The 24545-nt window shown below is 39.6% G+C and overlaps 1 protein-coding gene across 3 annotated transcripts in view; it reads right to left on the bottom strand.

The window, feature by feature from the left end:
* Nucleotides 1-10257: 10257 nt before the first annotated feature.
* Nucleotides 10258-24545, bottom strand: part of LOC136844942 (glutamic acid-rich protein-like) — a 102417-nt gene continuing 88129 nt past the window's right edge. For all 3 annotated transcript variants that reach the window (XM_067114347.1, XM_067114346.1, XM_067114348.1), the window contains one exon: nucleotides 10258-13626. In XM_067114347.1, coding sequence (XP_066970448.1) covers nucleotides 12018-13626 — 1609 coding nt within the window. In that variant the 3' untranslated portion in view covers nucleotides 10258-12017. The remainder of the gene's footprint in view (nucleotides 13627-24545) is intronic.

Genomic DNA, 24545 nt, shown 5'->3' on the forward strand with positions numbered 1-24545 from the left:
TATATATATATATATATATATATATATATATATATATATATATATATATATATATATATATATTATATATATAAACTAGTGGAAAGGAGCTTACCACAAGGATGGATGTATGATATTTAGGCAAAAGCCCAGGCACTGGGGCCAAGAAGGCCATTCAGCGGGATGACACTGATGTGACTAAAAATGCATGGTCTAGTAGAACATAAGAGGAAAAGGTAATGAGCTGAGGACCTTACTAGAAAGGGAATTTGAGATAAACTCTTACGATAACTAAAATCACATATGTTTACAATAACATAATCAGAAGATGAGGAATTATTATGACAGGTAAATGGGGTCCTGCTGGAACACAAAATTAAGATGAAAAGATGATAACCAAGGTGCTGGGATTTCACTTCAAGGGCACCAAAGATTTGATTGCAGTGGTTTGGGCGTGGCAATATAGCACAATCAAAGCAGAGGATCCACAGTGAGAAAACTTCATCTGCAATGGAGAATGCAGACGATTTGTTGGCGAAATTAGCGCAAATAAGGGTCCAAGGGTGTGCTGATGGTGCCAAGATTTCTCGATTGTAAACATTGAAAATTACTTGTGAACACAAATTAATAAAGTCAGGTCTGTAGGAGAATTGCATTTGAAAATGGAAAATGAGTAGCAAAAGAAAAGAACTACGTGACTGGTAAAACCACAGATTCTGGGTACTTTACTTTATGCCGAAGAGATGAGTCCTTGCAGATGTACCAATGAATGGCAGGGGGGGGGGGGGAATTAGGGAAAATTGGCACTGGAAAGATACTGAACTGAATATGCAGCAATGTTGGGGGAATAGGCTCTAAAGGAGCAGAGATCAAAGGCGACAGTGTGTGTAGGAGCTGCATCCAGGAGTGTCTCTCCCAAGCACTAGTGGGGTGGCCCCTTTTAAGCCTTCTGTTGGATTAAATTTCCCATCCTTCCAGGTGTCCCATTTTCTATGGCTCTTTGGCATGCTACATCTGACCTCGTGGGTCACTCTGTGGACCATGTGGTAAGGGTTTGGGCCTCGTGGGTTGTTTGTGAACCATGCTGTGTGTTCAACTTTCACTTCTGCTAGCGGACAAGCGGGGATTATCTCCAATGACAGCTTAGTAACCTAGAAAAAGGGCTTAGCCCAGTCACAAATTCAGGGATAGGGGATAAAGGGCCGCCAAGGGAATAATATCTAGAGATTTAGAGACGAAGCAATTTCTCCATGACTGACTGTTAGTGTCAGTGGTGAGATAAAATGATTTTACTTTAAGTTCTTTGAAAATGATTTTACTTTACTGTAAGTTCTTTGAAAACAAGGTTCTTGAAAGGCGAGCTGACTTGGGAAGGATATCTCCCATTGCAACTCCCTCAACAAGTTGACACGTCACACCTTCAATTGGGTGAGAATGCCTAGCAACTTGACTTTAATATTATCTTCTCTTGTTGTTTACCTTTGATTGCATTAATTTACTTAAAATTAGGATTTCTGAGGTCAAATTAACTGCAAATTACATTACACCATTGTTAATAACTATGCTATCACTGGATGGAATTGTGGCTGGAAGTTAATGCTTTAAGTAAATTTTGTTGTTACTCTAAAGCAGCATGTGTAGCAAATTATAAGCAAAATATTACATGAATGTATATCTCATGACTAAATGTAACAACATAAGAATACAGTTACTGTATAAGATTATTACTAGTGTGAGGTTCAAGAGAAATGTCAAAACAGAGACATTCGTTATTATTCTCGACAGGTGTTTATAAGACAAAAAGTAGAAGGAAAGGTAGCGGGCGACCCAAGGCCCCCAGCTGCGTCCATACACGATTTGTGTTTTCTGGCAAGCATAAAAATGTGTTCGGCAGAAAGGCCTTACAATGATACATACGATGAGGTACATAAAGAATCTGAAATAAAGACAGGTAAAATACATGACGTGATTAATGTACATCTGAAAGGAGAAACACAAGGAAGGAGAGGTGTGATTTGTCGCCCTTACAAATACTCCCCCCCCAGCCCCCCAAGACAATAATTAGAAGAGTAATTATTGGATGAAACAATGTTAATCATGGAGGCGCCGGGGCAGTCGGAGTGGGCCCCTGCTTCTGGAGAACTGTGGGAGCATGGTGGAGTTGACACCTAGGGATGGCTGGGTGCATTTCCTGTGCCGCCCTGGGCCCCACCTTGGTGGGGAAGCAGGTGCGTCTGCAGGCAGGTATTGCGGGGGAACTCTGGGGCGCCTGCCAACTTCTTCGAAACTTCGTCGTCCAACAGGAATGCGGGTTTCAGTCTGCCGATGGTGATCCAGTCCTCCCGCCCGTGCATGTCGAGGAGGAATGCTTTGCTGGCCCACCTGATAACTCGGTGGGGCCCCCTGTAGGGCCTGGTTAAGGGCGGCCGGCGAGTGTCCACCCTGACGAAGACGTAGGCACAGGAGTGTAAGGCGGTTCAGCTGTAGGTGATGGTTCTGTCGGTGAAGGTCTTGTGGCAAGGTGTGAACCTTTGCGCGAGTTCCCTCAACCTCGGGAGGGGGGTGTCAGCGCCGTCGGCCGACGGCGGGAAGAATTCTCCAGGTACAGCCAGTGTTTCCCTTAGACTTTCTCAGCAGGGGAAGCGTCGCCATTTGCTTTCAGTGCGGTGCGGAGACCTAGCAGGACCCAGGGCAGCTGTTACTTCCATCTCTTGTTGGTGCAGCATGCCATGAGAACTGCTTTAAGAGAGCGGTGCGCCCTCTCGACCATGCCGTTCGCTGCAGCGTTGTATGACGTTGTGCTGTGTAGAGTTGTACCCATCAGGCGTGCCAAGGAGACCCAGAGCTCTGACAGGAAGGCAGGTCCCCTGTCCATAGTGATGCTGTCTGGCACTCTGAAGCGGCTTATCCAACTGGAGAGGAGGGCTTCTGCACATGATGTTGTTGATGCTTCATCCATGGGGGTTGCTTCGGGCCAGCGAGTGGAGCAGTCTATGATCGTCAGGAGGTATCTGGCTCCCCCCGACTACGGAAGGGGCCTGATGACGTCAATGTGGATGTGGCCGAACCGCCGACGAGGCTGGGGAAAATCGCCAATCCCAGACTCTGTGTGCCGGGATGTTTTGCTCGTCTGGCACGGGATGCAGCTCCTTGCCCACTGGCAGACGTCCATGCTGATGCCGTGCCAGACGAACTTGTCAGTCATGAGGCGTGCTGTTGTGCACCCCAATGGATGGGAGAGACCATGGACTATGTCGAACACTTGTTTTCTCCTTGATGCGGGCACCAGGGGGCGTGGGTGGCCTGTGCTGGTGTCGCAGAGGAGAGTTGTGTCCAAGTTTGCTAGGGGCACGTCTTCCCATTTGAGAGCCGTCACTGCTGTCCTGTAGTCCGCCATCTCTGGGTCTGCTGCTTGTCCTCTCGCGAGGTCTTCATAGTTGATGCTGAGGTGAAGGGAATTGATCTCTATTCTTGACAGCATCAGCCACTGGGTTTTTCTTGCCAGGGATGTAGCTGATGGTGCAACCGAACTTGGAGATGTCAGTCAGGTGCCGCTGCTGCCTTGCAGACCACGCGTCCCCCTGTTTTGCAAATGCGTGAACCAAGGGTTTGTGGTCTATTAGGATTGTGAATTTGGTTCCTTCCAGCAGGTACTTGAAGTGCCTCACAGCCTGGTAGATGGCCAGCAGCTCTCTGTCAAAGGTGCTGTAGCAGGTCTCAGCTGGCAAAAACTTGCGGCTGAAGAAGGCCAAGGGCTGGGGTGTGCCGTTCACCAGCTGCTCAAGTACTGCACCACAGCCGATGTTGCTGGCATCCGTTGTCAACCTGAGGGCAGCGGCAGGGTTGTAGTGAGTTAAGGTGGTGGCACTGGAGAGGGCCCTTTTCGTCTGGATGAATGCCTGCTGCTGCGGAGCTTCCCATGTTAGTGTTTATGGTTTCCCCTTCAGGATTGACATCAGGGGTTACATGATGTGGGCAACATCTGGGATGAAGCGCCGGTAGTAGTTTATGATCCCGAGAAACTCCTGAAGGGCCTTGATGGTTTGTGGTTCTGGGAAATTTTCTATACTTTTACTTTAGAGGCCATGGGGCGCACTCCTGCTGGGGAAATCTCATGGCCTGTGTTCTTGAGACCAAAAGTGGAATAGGAGAATGTGTAGCTCCCGAAGGGCGTGATGATGGCGACCTTTGGGACGTCGTCGAGATGCACAGGGACTTGGAAGTACGACTTCAGTAGGTCCATCTTGGAGAAAATTTTGGCCCCTTGGAGGGCACCTGTCAGGTCTTGCATGTCAGGGAGGGGGTAGTGGTCTGCTGTTGTCACCGATAGTCCCTGCAGGGCCTCCATGAACCATTGGATTTCTTTACCATGTGGAGGGGGGACGCCCACGGGCTTGATGCCTTTTTACAGACGCCCATGCGTTCCATTTCTGCGAAGGCCCGTTTGGCGTCTTGTAACTTCTGGGGGGACAGACGTTGGAACTTGGCATGGGTTGGTGGGCCCATTATGGTGATGTGGTGTAAGATGCCGTGCTTTGCTGAAGCCCCAGGTGACTGGCGCAGTTCTGGTTTGAACACATCCAGGAACTCCTGTAGGAGGGATGTGTAGCTGTTGGGAGCTGTGGAGCAGATGGAGGGCATCCCAGGTCCGGTGGAGAGCTGATGGGAATGGCACGTCCCTGTGTCGAGGAGGCGTTGTCTGGTGACGTCGACTAGTAGTCCACGGTGCCCTAGGAAGTCCGTTCCCAGCAGAGGGAACTTAACATCAGCTATAACGAAAGGCCAGTGGTATCTGCGCCCCAGGATTGAGATAGCCCAGGTTGTCGTGCCATAAGTGCAGATGGGAGTTCCATTTGCTGCTATGAGGGTGGGTACTGAGTCAGGTATTTTTTCTAAACCTTCCCTGGATGGCAGGAAAACCAACTGCATTGCCCTTGTATCAACAAGCAGGTGGCATTTGGAAATCTCGTCTGTGATGAAAAATCCTGCTGGGCAGGGGAGGAGTTGCGTTTTGCGGCCACAGCTGTTGCTTGTCGCCGCCTTTGTTGGTTTTTGTGAAAGAACACGGAGGCCTGCAGGTTCTGGCGTTGGTCCCAAACTTTCTATGGCAGAAACACCATGCCGGGTTTGGCCATGTCTTGTGCTCTCTCTGAGTGGCAGTCTTTTCTTATAAACGGCGTTGATGTCTCCTTCGTCGTCACCATCTTCCTCCGACAGGTTGCAGGCTCCCAAGGCGGTGGTGTGTGTTTAGGCCTTGGTGGCCTCGTAAAGTTTCTGGGTGTTGTTGACTAAGGCACCCCATGTCCAGGTTCTCTGCACCCCTTATCTGGCGCCGAACTTCCCGTGGGAGGCGCTGAAGGTAAATTGCTTTGTCAGGTCTGTTGTCCTTTTCCTCGCGTTCTCGTTGCAACCTGGGAGGGTTATCAACCGCCGCAGCTGGTCCCAGGCTTCCCTGGGTGATGCATCTCTGAGGGGCTGGGATAAAAGGTGGAATGCGCGCTGCGCTCTCTCGGACATGGACATGGAGTAGGAATTCAGCAGTTTGTTCGATAAGTCCGTGTATGTGACTTTGTCATGTTGTGCATCCAGACAGGGGAAGATTCTGTTGAATACTTCTGGGAGTGCCGTCATGACTATGTCTGATTTTGTAGCATCGTCTGAGATGCGCACCATGCGAAAATGCGCGTCTGCACACCAGAACCATGATGCCGTGTTTTGCCGCAAGAACGGGTGAAGTTTGACTGTGTCTGGCCTTGTTGGTGAGAGCGGCGTACAGATGATGCTTGCAGGTTCGCATTAAGGTTCTGTTTTTGACATCTTTATTTCTCACGCAACAAAACACGGGAAAATGCACCGTATTGAGTCCGTTAATGGTGCTGATTTGTTTGAGAGGTCGAACGAAGTGCCAAAACGTGCCCTTTTGGGTATACCATATTTAGTCCGTTAATGGCATGGTTTCTGCCAGGGAGGGTGCTATCAGAGGCCTAAACTTTAAGCCGTAGTTAGTCTGTTAGTGGCTGGGACAAAACCGCACTACCTGTTCCTGACCCGGGGTCACCAGTGTGAGGTTCAAGAGAAATGTCAAAACAGAGACTGATTCTTAATTAATCTCGACAGGTGTTTATAAGACAAAAAGTGGACAGAAAGGTAGCGGGCGACCCAAGGGGCCCTGCTGCGTCCATACAAGATTTGTGTTTTCTGGCAAGCGTAAAAATACGCACATCATTCGTTACATGGCATATAAAAGGTAGATATACATATCAGCAGAAAGGCCGTACAATGATACATAAGATGAGGTACGTAAAGAATCTGAAATAAAGAAAGGTAAAATACATGACGTGATTAATGTACATCTGAAAGGAGAAACACAAGGAAGGAGAGGCGCGATTTGTTGCCCTTACACTAGCACTAACTAACTAATCATGCACTTAAATGTAAAGTAACTTGTTATGCAAAGTTATGCGGTTAGTTTGCCTTGATGAGGCGGTACAAATGAAGTACTTATGGGGTATGTTAGGTGATGCCACGGTACTGGAGTACAACAGGGCACTGTACCAGACGTGGCACTAGTGTTGTGAAGGCTTAGTGGCTCTGATATAAGTACAAATTACAGTTCCATGCTTGTAGCTGCACGGTTTGAGAGTCAGGGACTCGCTGGGGCCAGCCAATCAGCAGTTGGCACTTGGGGTATAATACAAGGATAATAAATGTGATGAAAGGGCAGATGCAAAAGAAGGGAGTATCTTACACTTTCTAGGGGTGGTATTCTGAGCGGAAATAACGTGACCCTTCACTCTGGAGGGAGTGCCACATTACTTCAGCTGGGGGTGGGTGGGTAACAGGGAGCCATTGATAAGGGCATTAGCTCTGATGCCTGGAAAGGACATCAGCGATTTTATTATCTGTACCCTTGATATGTTTGATTCTCCAATTGTAGTCTTAGAGATCTATGCGCCAACACATTAAATGCTTTTTCTGGTTCCTAAAAGCCGTTAGATACTTAAGGGGTTTATGATCAGTAAGGACTGTTAAGGGGAATTTATGATCAGCATCATGCCCAGAAGTTCCTTTTCGACAGTGATATACAGTACCGGGTTTGAGCCGAGTTAAGCTTCTTGGAACAGTAGACTACTAGGTGCCTAACCTCATCCTTTTCTTGGAACATGACCACCCCACTGCCGATGTCACTGGCATCCACAGCCATGTAGAAGGGCCAGTCGTAGTCGGGTGTATGGAGAACTGGTTGACTGACGAGTACAGCCTTGAGGTGGTTGTATGCTTGCTCACACTCAGGTGTAAACGAAAGGGTTGCTTTCCTCAAAAAAGGTTAGTTATAGGGGTGGCTGCATTAGCAAAGTTGGGAATGAAATGCTGAAAGTACTGGACCATTCCAATGAAGCTCTGAGCTTCCCTCTTGCACTTGGCAAGTTGGAAATGAGTTTTCTAAGGCAATTCTTTCACAAGGGGAGAGGAGGGACAGAACATGAAGGTCCAGATTACAGGATTTATTGCATCTGTGCATGGAGCTTACTTGCAAAAGACAGATTCAGGCCACAGAAGTCCGGACAAGTGGCCAGTGGGAGGAGGACAGAGAAGTGACATTGTGCTCCGGAGTTTGGGCATGGAGTGAGACGGAGACAAGTCACAGTCTCCCCATTTGAGTCTAGCAGTGGGCACAGGACAGTGGTACATCTGAAAGAAGCAAATAATAGCCAGCACAAAGGTCAAAGGGAAATAGGTCTTATAGTTAAGACTAAATAAGGGTCAGCCTAGCAGCCCATTTACTAACATGATGGGTCCCTGTGCCCTAATGGCTCTCTGTCCCCCAATATCATATGAGGGGTTAGGACACCTACATCTGTGACCACTAGTGGGGGTCTTCTCCAGCCGCCATGAAATTTGACTTCCTAGCTAACAGACTAGAGCCAAATTTTCTAAATACATGAAAAAAAATTATATGTATATATATATTATATTAAATATATATATATATATATATATATATATATATATATATATATATATATATATATATATATATATATATATATATATATATATATATATATATTATATATTATATATAAATATATATTTATTTATATATATAAACATACATTCATCCATACATTCTGGTAAACAGCAAGATCAGCTGATGTACAAAAAGGAAAAAATAGATAGAATTTTGAGTTTATTATTAAATCAAGGTTGTAAAGCCAAGCGATGGAACACTTTCAGCCATTCATCTTTTTGTTGCTTCTTGTCAAATGCACACGAAATCAATAAAAAATAGCATTCCTACCACTTTAAGAGCATTTACTTCTGATTTACAGTTTATTTACAAAATTATCTGTAGTATAAATGAGAGAGAGAGAGAGAGAGAGAGAGAGAGAGAGAGAGAGAGAGAGAGAGAGAGAGAGAGAGAGAGAGAGGTGCATGCATACATATATTTTCAATGTGTAATGACAGATATCAGCTTTGTAAAACAATGTAAATTAAAAGGCAACCCCTAGTAGCAGTTAAAAAATAGAGCAGAAATCACCACAGAAGAGCTGTATGACCTGGAGGCAGCAGCAACAGTTAGCAGCTGCTGAAGAACTCTCTTTAGAGGAGAAGGGGGAATGGAGATATCCCTAGTTGATTAATAAATGCGTAAAAAAAATAGATGAAACTGAAGTTTAAGAATATTGCCCTGACAAAGCTTTAACAAGTTTTTATTGAAAAAACTTAGGAGAAAGGAGTAGAAAGAGACCTTCATTGCTTTCCACATAGGCCATCAACTCTCCTAGTGAGAACAAATTAACATTTATTTCAACTATCTACCTTATTTTTTGTATAACCTGCATTCTAAGCCTGTTGAATTAGTTGAAAGGCTTTTATTTGTTGTACTTTTGGAGATCTGGAATGGATTAATCCAATTACCATTATTTCTTATGGGAAAAATTCACTCGGTTTAAGGACAATGCAGTTAATGTACAGATTAAGTCTTAAGGTATGACCATGTATGTCACTCATTTTGTCCCATTTCAGTGTTCTATCCTTTCTTTTCATCTTGCAAGTTTAGCAGTATTTTATGAGTTTACTTTTAAAATGTAGTTTCTGGTTTATGCAAAATGTGAGTGTGGTTTTACCTGGTGTACCTGTTTATTCACTTGCTCCAATGAGGTCAAATGGACTAATATTTATTACTTTTCCTTTAATTTTTAGTTTCATGGTTTTGATATAGCTTTTTTTTTTTACAGAATATATAGTAAAATTTGTAAATGTGGTGTAGTCAGCTTTCTCTATATGTAAAATAATCTGTAATATGTATGTTATCATATGTATATATCTACATTGTAGTGTACTTTTTCCAATGTCCAAAATATCTTGGTTATGTATATATAGGCCTTTAGGACATAACCAGGCATGTTGATGGAACTGAATCTATACAAACCCCTTATTCCTTCTTGCGTTGGTCATTGTCCCCAATTTCAGTACATCAAAATCCATTTTCCCTGTCTACTGATGTAGCAGGCTAGTTGTGATTCTCTGGCACAGTGAAAGTCGTAAGCCAATTTTGTGTGTAAATTTTGATACACTGACTTCTGTATCTTACAGAAACATTTTCGAATGTTTCATGATGAAGCTATTATATGTAAGTGTTGCAATTTTTTCTTCTGTCTTATTCTGAGTGCATATTATTCTTCAATGTAGTCCTTGAGTGCTGACTATCATCTCAAACTCTTGGATAGTGTTATCAGTTGTTTATTTTGCCAACTCTCAATGTTGACTTGTGACAAGTGAATTAATTTTTTGTAGCAACACTAGGCAGGCCACTGCTCCAAACACTGTCGTTTACTAGCATTGGGTTCAATAGGAATGGAATGTACTGGAATATTAAATTTAGGCCAAAGGTCAAGCACTAGGACCTATGAGGTCAGTCAGTGCTGAAAAGGAAACTTCGAGTAAAACACTGCAAAGGTGTAACAGGAGGAAAACCTTGCAGTTGCACTATGAAAAATTGTTAGGAGAGGGTGGGAAGTAAGATGAAAGAGAATGTGAACAGAGATGCAACAAAAGGAATGAAAGGAGTTGCAGCTAGGGGCTGAAGGCGGATGCTGCAAAGAACCTAAGTAATGCCTTTGGTGCACTTTCTTGTTCCCTTAGTCACTGATCTTGGCTACAACTAAATTGTGGGAAAGTTAAATCAGCTTTCCGCTCAACAAAAGTTTCATGATGCCCTTCTGTATTCCAGTTCAAAATCACCATTGTTTTTTATAAATAAAGAGCAATGTATTCATTTACAGTACATTTTATTCAGTGAAAATGTGATCGCCTTTGATATCAACAACCTTACAAATGACTATATACAAGAAAGCATTTGCTTAAAATTAATTAAAAAAATATATACACGAAAGGACTTGCTTAAAATTAATAATCAATCACCACTCTTCACTTGGAATGACACATCCAAGTACAGTACAGTATAGAATTTTCACAATGCTAGAGATTAATATAATATTTACAGCTCTATACAAGCAACCAATGCTTGACCTATAATATATACTGACAACCTTGGAATGATACATTCAAGTACAGTACAGTATAGTATTTTCACAATTCTAGAGATTAATATAATATTTACAGCCCTAGACAAGCAACCAATGCTTGACATATAATATATACTGACAACCTTAGATAATATACATTTGTACATTTATTTGTAAGGATACACAGGCCCACAAAAAAATAAATATAAAATGTCATTCCTTTGGATATTCTTATCAATGCAACTGCAACATTTTTGGCTCAATTCACTGAATATCCAGATAACCAGATTTAAAAACAAAACTTGTGTGTGCCTTAGCAGTATAACACCAATTCTCATTAGATGTTCAACAATACAAAAAAGAATATTGGGCATAAATATATCCCAGTCTCATACAGTACTATGTACTTATATTAGTTGCAGAAGTACATTTTCAGTAGGTGTACAGCCATGGAAATGCATATGAAGTATTTTGCAACTAAAGATGAAAAAACATCAACTACTCTGCCTTGAAGCAATTTTTAAAAGTGACCAAACTCAATGCTATCAAATTAATTTCTTTAATATGGATGAAATGCATCAGTGAAAATCATTCACTTCTGATAGGAAGTATGAGAAAATATACATAAATCTTTCAAGCTGGAAGGGACCTGTTGTGATACTTTTGAATAGTAAATTACCAACAGAAAATCCTTGCCAAACATTAATCGTATGTATATAAGATTGTACGAAGCAATCTTAGACCTCATAATAATATTCTTCAACAATCTCTCATACATGGAGAAGACTTCATAAGGATATGGTGTACCTAACTTTCCACCTGTCTTGTTGTAGACATCACTTTAATCAGAATGTTGTTAATATTCCTAACCCATTCTAAGTCTTAATGAAAGTATTGCAATACACTGCAACTCCTTAAAAATCCAATAACTGGATAAATGAAAAATCTTTTCACAATATTTATCTAGGATTTGTTTCAAATACTTGATATACATTGCAGCTGAAAGCTGGTAAATCACCTAACATATATATGACAGTAAGTATTCTTCTGCTTTCGAGAATTTTTGAAACACAAGATGCACACTAACTCTAAATTAAATAAAATAGCAACACACTGCAAGGTTTAACTTACTCTCAAATTTGCTTTCATATAAATTTCTTGCAATACTGCGTATTAAACAGCAAAGAAGCAAAATTATCCTTTGGTATATTACAAAGAAATATCCTCATTGTCTTAAAATAATTTTTGGTTGTAACCCCAACTGACAAAAAAACTGGGCAGACTGAAAAAGCCAAAATATAAAAACAAACTGCACCTCACAGAAATTTTATGAAATATCGGTTTCACTGCTCTGGCTCTACAAAGTAAACTTATCTAAGTAATCACTACAATTGTGATAAGAACTCCATCATACCTACTAAATCCTCTTTGTTTCCTTGCTGCCCCGAGGAATTACCCTGCAGACTGTTGAAATTATTGGTAAGAGAGGAAAAGTTTCCTAACCTACTAAATTCTACTACTATTACTACTATTCATATTCATCCCTATACTGATACTATTGGTGCTCTTATGACCACAATCAGTTACTTGTTGCTGGCCAAAATCTTGTGCTTTCTGATGACCAAAGTTTCCTTTCTGTGATGAATCCACAGTGTCATTGGTTTTTGCATTCCACAAATTTACATCACCTCTACCAAACTGCTTACCTGAACTATTACTCTCTAACTCATTCCTGCCACCAAGCTGTCTGCCTTGCGTGACACTGCTCGAATTTACCCCCAAATCTCTTCCTGACCAAGATCCTTCAACCCTTTTAGGCCTACTGCCTCTATCATCATCATCCCAACCAGGACTTCTTCTTTTCAATGATCCACTGTCTCCTTGTCTACTTACCTGAGTTTTAGGTTGGGCTGCTTCCCCTGACTTACTGCAGGCTATACCAAAGTGTGCAGAAGTTACAGCTATATATATGTCAGAAACATCCTTCTCTGATGCATTATAGACATCTTGTGCAGTCAGTGCATTTTTAATGCACTGAACAATAAAGGCTGGATCCATATTATATGTCATCTTAGCAATGTTCTCAATGTTTAGCCCATAATACTTAGGGTTCTCTGCAGGTAATGAAGCTATATTCAGAAGTTGTAGAGCATGATTAGTTGACAATCTTATCTTCATTGCTTCAGCTTTTTCCAACAGCCTCATCAAAATCATCTTATTGTCTTCATTTTGCACTAATTCACTGAGCTCCTGTCCATCAGACAAACAAACAGATATCTTTCTCATAAGGAGTTGGGCAGCAGGCCCCAGCACACCAAGAGAGGGGCACAACTCTTGTAATAAGTTAATAGTTTCTCGCATGTCAGTACTGCTTTCTGTGTCATCAACAGGGAAGCTTGACTTCTGCATTTTTCCTTTGTTAAATTCCTCTTTGTTAGAGTTTTGCTGCATTCCACCATCCCTACTTGACTTCTCCTCATGGTCAAGGTATTGATGTCCCCTTCCAAAACTATCCCTTGAGCATTCTTCATTTCTGTTGTACTGTTGCCTTCTTCCTTTATCACTGTCTTCATTTCTGTTACGCTGATGTGTCCTTCCTCTGAGGCCATCTTCATCTTTGTTCTGATTCATTCTCCTCCTACCTACATCTGAACTTCTCTCATCCCTACGATATTTCACCCTATCATTATCCCTGTTGTCGGTAGAAGATTTTCGTTTCTGTGACTCACTGGATCTCCTTTCTTGTTTCGCTGAATCCTGTTTGTTCTCTTTTTCTCTGGAATCCTGACTAGGAATGGCTTTTGGCTTAAATGCCTTTTCTTTTTTGTCCTTGTATTCTTTTTCCAAATCTTGTTTCTTAGCATCATACTCTTCTTTAAGGAGTAACGTTATCAGGTCTCTCCACAATTCTTCCCATAGCTTATTAGAATGTTCAATATCATTTCTCCGAGGATACTTAGCTTTATACTGCTCCATGAAGATGGAATACTTTTGCTCAAACTCAGGATGAAACTCTGGTGAACTTATGTACAGCTCAAGCTCTCGTTTTTGTTCCTTGTCCATTTCAGCCAAAGTCTTCTTGTATCGAATTTCCAGTGCAGCCAGGGTCTTGACTCTGGAATGAACAAAATTCTAGTCAGTGTGTTAGCAAGACAAAATAAACCCAGTAAACACTAGCATATAAAAAAGGCTAACTAAATTTTTTCCACTAAATAACTTGACCAGGAAAGAAATTACCATTCCTTGGATTATATGAAACATGTTTTGTCCTGAGAAAAAACTAAAACATCCATAAAACCTAACATGACCAATATAAAGTTCAATCTGTCTCCCGTCACCATCTTTCATATCCTTTCAACAAACTAGAATAGTCTTAATTTATGACTGAGGCTTACTCACTATGCCAGAGGTATGTGATAATTTTAATTTTCTCATTATTCAAAAGGTCAGACTAAAATAGTCCAACCTGACAAGAAAGTCATTTCTAAACTCAGCCATGCACAGTGATACTGTTAGTCAATTTGTGTGGCACAGAGTAGATGGTACTGAAGGATTTTTGCAGAATCCAACCTCAATTTTTACTACCCTACGGAATCCTGTTCAATCTCATTTGTCTTTTCTCATTCAGATAGCCAGTCTAATTTTATCTTGCTCTAATTCTCATGATGAACATCATTAAGGGGTCTAGCCAGTTTAGGAAAGAATATCACGCAACTTGTTCATTTATATTTACTACTGTATGAACCAAATGTCTTGCAAAATAATCCCATAACAGGTTGACTTTAGATGTATGATACATAAGTAGTACCTCTGATTTCGAATTTAATCTGATCCAGAAGGCTGGTCGAAATGTGATTTGTTTGAAGTATATAACAAAATTCCCCATAAGAAATAAAGGGAATCAGGATAATTCGTTCCAGCCCACCCAAAAAGTCTCCCTTTTAAAATTTTTTCTATTACTATTGTGTTCAAAAGTTAAATTAAGTGTCAAGTAATAAAACAGTACATTATACAAAGTAAAATTTTCGAAAAATTTTATTTCCATGTACAAGTTAAAAATTCGAAGGTTGATAAAATCAATTTTATTCATATTTTGCAAGGATGATCAAAGGAATCAATAGTGTGAGTGTGTCTGATCATCTGTGTGCATGTATGTTAGGCAGAGAGAGAGAGAGAGAGAGAGAGAGAGAGAGAGAGAGAGAGAGAGAGAGAGAGAGAGAGAGAGAGAGAGAGAGAGTACATAATCAGCATCTGGCAGATGTAAAAATGATCCCTCATGTGTATGATGGTCAACGTGTTTTTTACACTTGGATCTTGATTGCAAGATGGAGATTAATTACGCCACAACACATCAGGTTACTGTTAGCAAATGGCACAATTTAAAATTATAATCTGATACATGAAGATTCTGCAAACAAATAAGTAATAATAAAGAATGCAAGTAAGAAAAGGAGAGATCAAATAACTTTTCACAAGGAAGTCGTTTAAACAAACAGTCCAAGGCATACAGAAGCTGAACGCGGTGCCAGTGTGTTTCATGCTGTGGGGATGAGTTACTTTTACAGTGGTAAAAAAAATCATAAAAAGCAAGTATCACTGGTAGGTAATTTACTGTAACAAGAAGAAATGGTTCAGGCAAATCGAGTCTAAGTGAAAGTAAATGGGTGAAACAGTAAAAGAGAAAAGTCATCCAAGCCTGGTCCCAGTGGTACAGCTGGGAAGTCAGTAGGAAGCAGACCCGTCCCCAACCTAATAACCCACCACCATCCCCTCCCTCTCCTCTCTACCATCTCACTCAGAGCAGCCCTGAAAACTCACTCAAGTAAGACTTTTGATTTTTTATTGTTACTGTATTGCATTTGATTGTTTTTATGTTGCATGTTAAATCTATAGTGAAATTCCCTTCTTTTATTTTTTTTATGTGAATTGTTACTGCTTTTATGTACACTCGGCAAGGAAAGTGAGGATACAGTTTTTAAAATCTTGGACATATGTTGCTCAATAATGCGACATCTGGCAACTTTACAAAGGGAGGAGCTTCTGTCTTATTGTGTTTGTTTTTGCTTGACCTCTTATAACTTTCAATCATAGTCTACGATAATGAAATCATTGATACTTAAATGCAGTAGTAAGTTTCACAGTATTCATTCAAGTTGTAATTTGCAACGACAGTTCTGAGCAAAATAAACATTTTTCGACGTAACTTACCAAGCAACCCTACACAAATGAATTTATGACACCACATTGAACGGAATGCTTGCATAATCGGAAACGCGATCTTCCATAATGAAATCAAGAGTTAAATTTGAGCAATGTCCAATGAAAAGGAAACTAATGCATTGTTATGATGAGAGAGAGAGAGAGAGAGAGAGAGAGAGAGAGAGAGAGAGAGAGAGAGAGAGAGAGAGAGAGAGAGAGAGAGAGAGAGAGAGAGTCTGCTGTTGTGTAAGCCTAGGCCTATATGTACTGTAGAGCTAATTTCATTATTTTTTTTCTTTTAGAGAATGAGCGATACTATATTTGTAAGTATGTTTTAGCAATGGAGAGAGAGAGAGAGAGAGAGAGAGAGAGAGAGAGAGAGAGAGAGAGAGAGAGAGAGAGAGAGAGAGAGAGAGAGAGAGAGAGAGAGAGAGAGAGTGTTGCTGTTGTGTGCCCTACGCCTATCGGTAGAGCTACTCATTTCATTGTTTTTTCTTTTAGAGATTGAGCTACACTATACTGGTATAGTATGTTTTAGTAATGGCTAGAGAGAGAGAGAGAGAGAGAGAGAGAGAGAGAGAGAGAGAGAGAGAGAGAGAGAGAGAGAGAGAGAGAAACTATGGCAACGTCAAGAAACATCCAGTTACTTGTGTTTTCCCCCGAAGCTCCTGCGCTGCCCTTCACATCATAGAGAACGCCCTGCCGGATTTAAATAGATTTGGTCAACCTACCTAGGTGTGTCACAACATTTACTGCCATTAATTCCAGCTGACTTTTAACACCGTGAAATACAAACATGAATGTGTAAAAATTAAAGAAATTATCATTACCTCGTATGATGATGCAATAATAAGCCTGTTCATAACGGAAAACGAGTAAATATTGCCGTTCTGATGAATAGTACTACACCGAGATATCCACATACTATCTTTTAGATCTCTATGAACGAAGTCATCTGAGAAATTCTGATTACTTCGTACATGCATGGTGTTTTTAAGTATCTGAACGTTTTTGTTTTGTAGATTTAACATATATGATATAATTTGCATTGTATTTTCATATTCTAGAGTAAATTTACCGAGATTATGTGCTTTCTGTAAGAAAAAAATTGAAATTCGATGAACGAAATCTAATGAAAACTGTATCTTCACTTTTCTTGCCGAGTGTACATACAGTAATGTTTTAACTGTCTCTTCTTCTTCTCTCCTCAACAGTATAACCACTTCCCCCTCTATTTCAAGTCAGCTGTGTGTGTCACTGCGGTGACATATGATTTTGTTCACCTTTTCTTAAATTTTACTTTGAAATTATTTACTCTTTTATCTACTTCGCTGAATATGGTTACCATTAAACTATATACAGGCAGTCCTTGATTATCAACAGGGGTTCTATTCCCGATAACCAGGGATCAGCACCAATAACCAGAGATCGGCACTGAAAATCCAGTTATCATTGTCACTAGACAAGTGCTGTAAAGCTGGATTGCCAATAACCGGGGACTGCCTGTATTGTGCTTGCACTTTATGTACATACCTTTAAAGGGAAAACATGAGGGTTATTGCCTTTGTTTTTCTTGTAGGACATGGTAGGGTGTTGAGTACAAGTATAAACAAGACAATTGGTCGGGTCAAAGTAAGAGTATTTGTTTGACAAATGACACAAAATTTCTTCTAAATTTTTGGCCGAAAAACGGAATTTTCAACAAACAAGATACCACTAGTAGATATACAGATGATCTACTATCATTAAATAAAAAATATACTGTATTACTCAATGTTAATTCAATATATCCTAGAATACTGTAATTTCTAATACTAATAATGACTCTTATAGAGCCATATGTTCACAATTTCATAGACTTGCAAATATTTGTATGAATAGTGAGAATTTCGTCCAAAATTGTCCATTATTTGTTAATAGAGTGATAAACAATAAATTCCCAATACTGTATGATAAAAATTAATTAACGTATTTGAATATAAGAAATCTGATATCATCAGTAAATATAACTTTTTAACTTAAGCTAGTCCAATTAATTATTCCAATATACAGTATAATATATCTAACTGTCCTCTTCTCTTGCATATATGGTATATGTATATACTGAAAAGTATTACTCATAATACTGTACTGTATAACTACCCTAACTATCATGACCAACACTACTATTACTGTACAGGTATATATCGAGATACAGTTTGTATCCTGATCCTTATAATATGGTGGTGGATATGATTGTGGTATAATTATATTTACAGTACAATCTGGTATTCGCAGGGGATGTGTACCACAACCCCCGGCAAATAGTTAAAATCCGTGAAGTATTTAAAACCTCTCTAAAAATCCTTAGAACTGTCTATCTAACACAAAAATACACTCTAAAAATGCTTACACCTGAGTATTTAAATAGTTTTATCACAAAAAGTGCATTTAGTCATGAAAATGATATAAAATACAGTAATTAGTGAATACTTCTCAGTGAAAACACCACGAACAGGCGAATTTTCCGTGAACAATGTGTATATATGCTCCACAGAGAAATCTGCGAATCGCCTAGTGGGTGAATTGTGAGAACGCGAATCCGGGGGTTCACTGTACATATGTTTTTAATAAAATATTAATATTAATTATAACTACATATACTGAATTTTGGTTTACTGTATACTGTACATGTTTTTAATAAAATATTAATATTAATTATAACTACCTGCATTTATCCTATGGGTAACATAAGCTGACACAACGACTGATAACATGCAAACTGTGTTTATGTGTACATGCACCTCTTGTCCATTTATATTGTCTTTCATTGTCTCTACTCATACTTATTTCTCTGTACCTCCTATAATTTCTGTAAAAAAAAGGTATAGAACGGCAAGCAATAAATGTACTAGTGATTGTTGTCTATAAATTTCAAACTGCAACCTATTCCAAAGCCCAAGCACCCCTATGGGCTTATTTGTTCTAAGTTTTTGTTCCTATTTGTGATTTTATCATGATTTTTGCTATCTTCACTTTACCTTGGTAAAATTATTTACCTTAATTTTTCATTTACCTATCCTTTTTTATACATTGCACATAATTAAACTGTTGCTACTCCTTATAATTTTTACTGATATATTCATTAACATGTATTAGAAATACTTACAGATATACAGATGATCTGTATATGTTATTTGATGTGAATATATTATTTGATGTGAATTCAATATATCTTAACATGTATTATATGTATATATATATGACAGTGAAATATTTCCTGTTAAAACAGAATTCCATCTAATATAAGGAGCCCATTAAAATGCCAAAATGTAGAAAGTTAATGCTATATTTAAGAGACCAGCTGCCTTTCTCCTCAGGCAAGTAATGAATGAGAAGTTACAGAAAAGCAGTATTTATACCAAGAGGTCCAGAGGTCAGCCGTTACATCCCTACAGTTGTCAATTTCTCTTTAATCTTCTTAATCGCTGGTTGGAGGAAGATTTTATCTATAATATTTGAGTCCCAGGTTCCTTTTGAGAGGTTCATCGTGTTTCTTTGTTTAATCAAAGCTGATTCTACCATCTGGCTTTTGAACTGACAACTGCTGGTGTAAATTATACGTGACAAATTCCAGTTTATTCTTTGATTTTGTACTTTATTTGGTTAAAGACAGCTGAGCTCTGTTGCCCATACCTAACTGAACATTTATGCTGCATGAATCTCTTAGGGAGTGATTTACCTGTAAAACCGATGTAAGATTGGTCACAGTCGAGGGAAGGGGTTTCATATATTCCCGTCTCTTTGATGACTGGCTTTTGTTGGATGTTAATTAGGGATTTTGGCTAAGGTATCTGGGTAGGCAAAAGCAAAAGGGTTAGAGTTTCCAAGTGTCTGTATCAATGTCTTAATCCTATCCAGGTGTGGGATTTCTATTTTATTGTTGGGCATCTTTCTAGTCTTGTTTTGAGGGGGACAGTAGAAGATTATGTTAGCTTTGTGGATCACTTTCTCAATTATATGGTCAGGGTACTTTACAGATGACAGCTGCTTACAGATTAGTTCAAATTCCTTTTTCAGAAAATCTGGGGAGCAAATCTGTAAGACTCTTAGGAATAAATTGCTGGCTACACCAATCTTGACAGAAATGTCATGATAACTAAAACAGTGAATGTATGAAAGTGAAAATGTTGGTTTTCTGTATACTGTGGTAAATTTGTATTCTCTTGTGTTTCTAATTATCAACATGTAAAGAAAAGGAATTTTGTTGTCAATTTCCTACTAAACTTTAAATTTGATGCTAGGCACTAATGCATTTAATTTTGAAAGAAATTCATTGAAATTGCCTCACCTATTATCCCAAAACATTAGGATATCTACATATCTCATCCACAGCATTTATTGTTGGAGTTTCAAAATATTCCCTGTATAGGGACTTAAAGGGTTGCCCACGCTGCACCCGAATTTTTTTACATAGAATGACTTTCCGAATGAAAAGACGTTACAGTATTTGATACACATAATTCAACTAACTATTATTTTATTTATCTAAAGCTAGTGGGAAATGTTCTGAAATGGGGGCTAATTTTTCTCTCAAAATCTGCAGAATGCCCTGTACTGGTATTTTTGTGAATAGGGAATCTACATCTAAGCTTAAAAGTTTTATGTTGTGTAGTGGTATATGTGCTTCTTTGAGTTTGTGACAGAAATCTTCAGAATGTTTGATGTGGCTAGGAGAAAATGTGCCTAAGAAAGGGAAAAGGATGCTGGCTAACCACTTACAAATTTTATAACTGAAAGCTCTGGCACGAGATAATAGGTCTGAGAGGAAGATTATCTTTATGAGTTTTGGGAAGGCCATGAAAGTAAGGTAGTATTGGGTTAAGAAGAGTGTCTTAAGATACAAGACCTTCCGAAAATATACAGATTCACGAGATGGACTCTGCAGTCAGACCCCTTCCCTCTCTCGCACAAGATGTTCCTGGAGGAAAGAATTGAAAATATGAAGTGCAAGATCTCTGTACTATGCAGTGATACATGGAACCCAGTCTAGCCTTCGCCTCCTCACAATAGATCACATGTACAGGTATCTGGTGTCATTTTGTTCTGACAGTGCTGCCTATAATAGTGCAACTCATTTCAATAGGCTTTCCTGTATGTTAAATAACTTAATAAATAATAGCGCTTGGAACAATCTTGAGAACAAGATAAAGTTTTACATTTATCAAACACTCCCTTACCATAAACCAACTTATTTTTAAACCTTGGTTTATCCTTTGCCCTGATGCCAGGCCAGAAAAATAATCTAGATTTTATAGTTGCTTTTGACAAATTCATATCTTGTAAAAATGACAAAAGAGAAGAGATATGTTTAAGAGGCATTTTACTAAATGCAATAGCTGACCTTATTAAGAAATACCCTGTCCCCTGTACATTTATGAAAGCCATCTGCTCGCTACAAAAATTAGATGTTGTAATAAGTGGATCCCAACAAAGACTGCAAAATCGTGATTATGGACAAGACTTTTACCTAGAAAAAAATCAACCAACACCTTACTAACACTTAACACTTATGACAAATTAATGAAAAATCCCCTCTAAAACACCCCCACAGAATTTTTTTTTTAGAAAAGTAGGATTAATTGGCAAAGACGAAAAGAGCATTGAACTAATGGAGAAACAAAGTTATTAACCCAAAACTACCTTACTTTTATGTCCTTCCCAAAACTCATAGAGATAATCTTCCATTCAGACCTATTATCTCATGTGCTGGAGCTTTTAATTATAAAATTTGTAAAGGGTTAGCCAGCCTCCTTTCCCCTTTCTTAGGTGCATTTTCTCCCAGTCACATTAAACATTCCGAAGATTTCTGTCCCAATTCAAAGAAGCACATATACCACTACACAACAAACACTTTTAAGCTTAGATGTACATTCCCTGTTCACGAAAGTACCAGTACAGGACATTCTACAGTTTTTGAGAGAAAAATTAGCCCCCTATTCAGATTATTTCCCACTAGCCCTACATAAAAGTTAGTACAATTGTGTGTATTACATAACATCTTTTCATTTGGGGAGTCATTCTATAAACAAAAATTCAGGTGCAGTACAGGTATCCCTTTAAGTCCTGTTTTAGCCAATCTATACATGGAATATTTTGAAACTATAATAATAAATGCTAGCATCAAATTTAAAGTTGAATGGGAAACAGACAAAATTTCTTTTCTTTACGTTTTAATAACTTGAGACATGACAGAGTACAAATTTACCACATACACAAAACCAACATTTGTACTTTCATACATTCACTATTATAGTTATCATGACATTTCTATCAAGATTGGTGTAGCCAGCACTTTATTCCTAAGAGCCTTATGGCTTTGCTTCCTGGATTTTCTGGAAAAGGAATTTGAACTAATCCGTAAGCAGCTGTCATCTTTAACCCCTCAAAACAAGAATAGAGAGATGCCAACAATAAAATAGAAATCCCACACCTGGACAGGATTAAGACGTTGACACAGACATGAAACTCTAACCCTTTTGCTTTTACCTACCCAGATACCTTAGCCAAATCCCTGATTAACGTCCAACAAAAGCCAGTCTCCAAAGACACAAGAGTATATGAAATCCCTTGCCTCAACTGTGACCAATCTTATAATGGTTTTACAGGTAAATCAATCCCCAGGAGATTAATACAGTATAAATGTTCAATTAGGTATGGGCAACAGAGCTAAGCTATTTTTAACCACATAAATAACCATAATGACAGAATATACTGGGATTTGTCATGTACAATTTATACCAGCAATTGTTCAAAAGCCAGATGGTAGAATCAGCTTTGATTAAACAAAGAAATATGATGAACCTCTCAAAAGGAACCTGGGACTCAGATATTATAGATAAAATCTTCCTCCAACCAGCGATTAAGAAGATTAAAGAGAAATTGTCAACTGTAGTGATGTAACGGCTGACCTCTGGACCTCTTGATATAAATACTGCTTTTCTATACCTCTTCTCATTCATTACTTGCCTGAGGAGAGAGACAGTTGGTCTCTGAAATATAGCATTAACCTTCTACATTTTGGCATTTTTATGGGGTCATTTTAATAGATACATGTTATGAAGGATTAGACCCTTGAATATTACAAGGCCAAGGTACTAATCTAAGACAAGTAAAGTACCCTATATATACTACATAGAAAAAAGGATAGCTAAATGAAAAATAAAGGAAGGTAAATACTTCTACTATGTTGCAAACTGAAGATAACATAAATTATAACAACATAGTGAGCTGGAACAAAAACATATAGAGCCACTTGCAATGCATGTATATATTTTTATATAGTATTCATATTTTATTAGCATACATTATCTTTTTCACAAATTTACTGACAAGAAAGTTGGTTAGTTTGGTCAGTAGGGCATGTCTGGATTTGCACACTGGTTGTAAATAGACCTGAACCATATGATAAAACCAAATATTTCTTTTACAAATAAGACCCCAATTTGTTCATACACGAAACAAACCATCGGTCTTTACGTATGGGCAAAATCTCAGAGTGCAAGCTGGATCCAGTTTAAAAATAGAACAAGGTTGGTGGCATGAGTGCATTAGCCAATGGGGAGAGAGAGAGTACGTGGAGCCTGACCTCTTCTCCCCTTTGCATACGCTATGATGCATTAGTTATCTCTCAAACTGTCTTCAAGCAAGACATACACTGCCCTTTCTAGCTTAGAAGCCGGTTTTACGGACTTCCTGTTCATTCTAAGCCTTGGAGTTCTGGTTTTTTACTTTGTTTTTGTTTGTGTGTTTTTGTGATATATTTGTGAATATTTGTGTGTTATTTCATGTGTAACTGCATTTGAGATGCAAACCCATGAATCATCTAAGAAGGCAAGCGTCAGAGGAAATGTCCTGGGGCAGGTACCAACCCCTGTTTTCGATATCTAGCCTCTCTCAATACTGATCCTCGTTCGACTTTTAGCAGATGCAGATCAAATGATTGCAATGTAATTAACCCCTGTTCAGAATGTCATGATTGGTCTCCGGAGCAATGGAAGCATTTTGGTAAGAAGAGGTGCAAGACGAAATTGGTTTTTCCATCATGGGAAGGCTTTGTGCCTCCAATGGCATCAGATGCTGCCATTCCTTCTTGTATTTTCTCTTCTTCGCCATAATTGCCTCTCACTGCGTCTTCTCCTCAAGAAGATTTCACTCCTTCTCGTTCTTCTATTGCTTCATCTCTTAGTTTGAGGAAGGATTTGTGGGATCTCGTGACTGGTTTAGTTGCCTCTGTTCTGTCATGGGGGCAGGGGGGTGTTTGAGGAGGGAGGAAGCTCCGCCTTGTACTGATGTTTTAGGGATGGATGCGTAGAAGCTCAACGAGTGCTGGTCTACATTAGGCCTACCAGGGGAGCCCCACCTTAGGGTCTACGGTTCCACCTCATCTTCCTGTCTCCCAGTTTCTATTGCCATGTCAGTTTCTATAGCTACGGTGTCTGTGTCTTCTGCTTGCGTTTTTTCGGCCGCGACATCCTCGGCCTAAACCATTCCATCATTGGCCATGCCTCTATCATCAGCTCCCATTCCTGGGCCTTCTATGTCTTCTCCTCCCGACTTCTTTATTCAAGCTCTGGTGGAGAGAGTCAAAGGTGCAGTTCTGAAGAAGTTTGGCCTCTCCAATGCAAAGAAACAGAAGGAGAGACATTGTAGATCTCCGTCTTCCTTTTCTTCTTCTCATGTATCTTTGTTGTCATCTGTTCATTCCATTCCACGGAGGCATTGGAGGAAGGACAACTTCGTGGCCCCTCCTTGCAAGAAGATCTGCAGGCTCTCCTTGCATTCCTGCCCCATTTC

Source organism: Macrobrachium rosenbergii, chromosome 13 (assembly GCF_040412425.1).
Source record: "Macrobrachium rosenbergii isolate ZJJX-2024 chromosome 13, ASM4041242v1, whole genome shotgun sequence".
NCBI lineage: Eukaryota > Metazoa > Arthropoda > Malacostraca > Decapoda > Palaemonidae > Macrobrachium > Macrobrachium rosenbergii.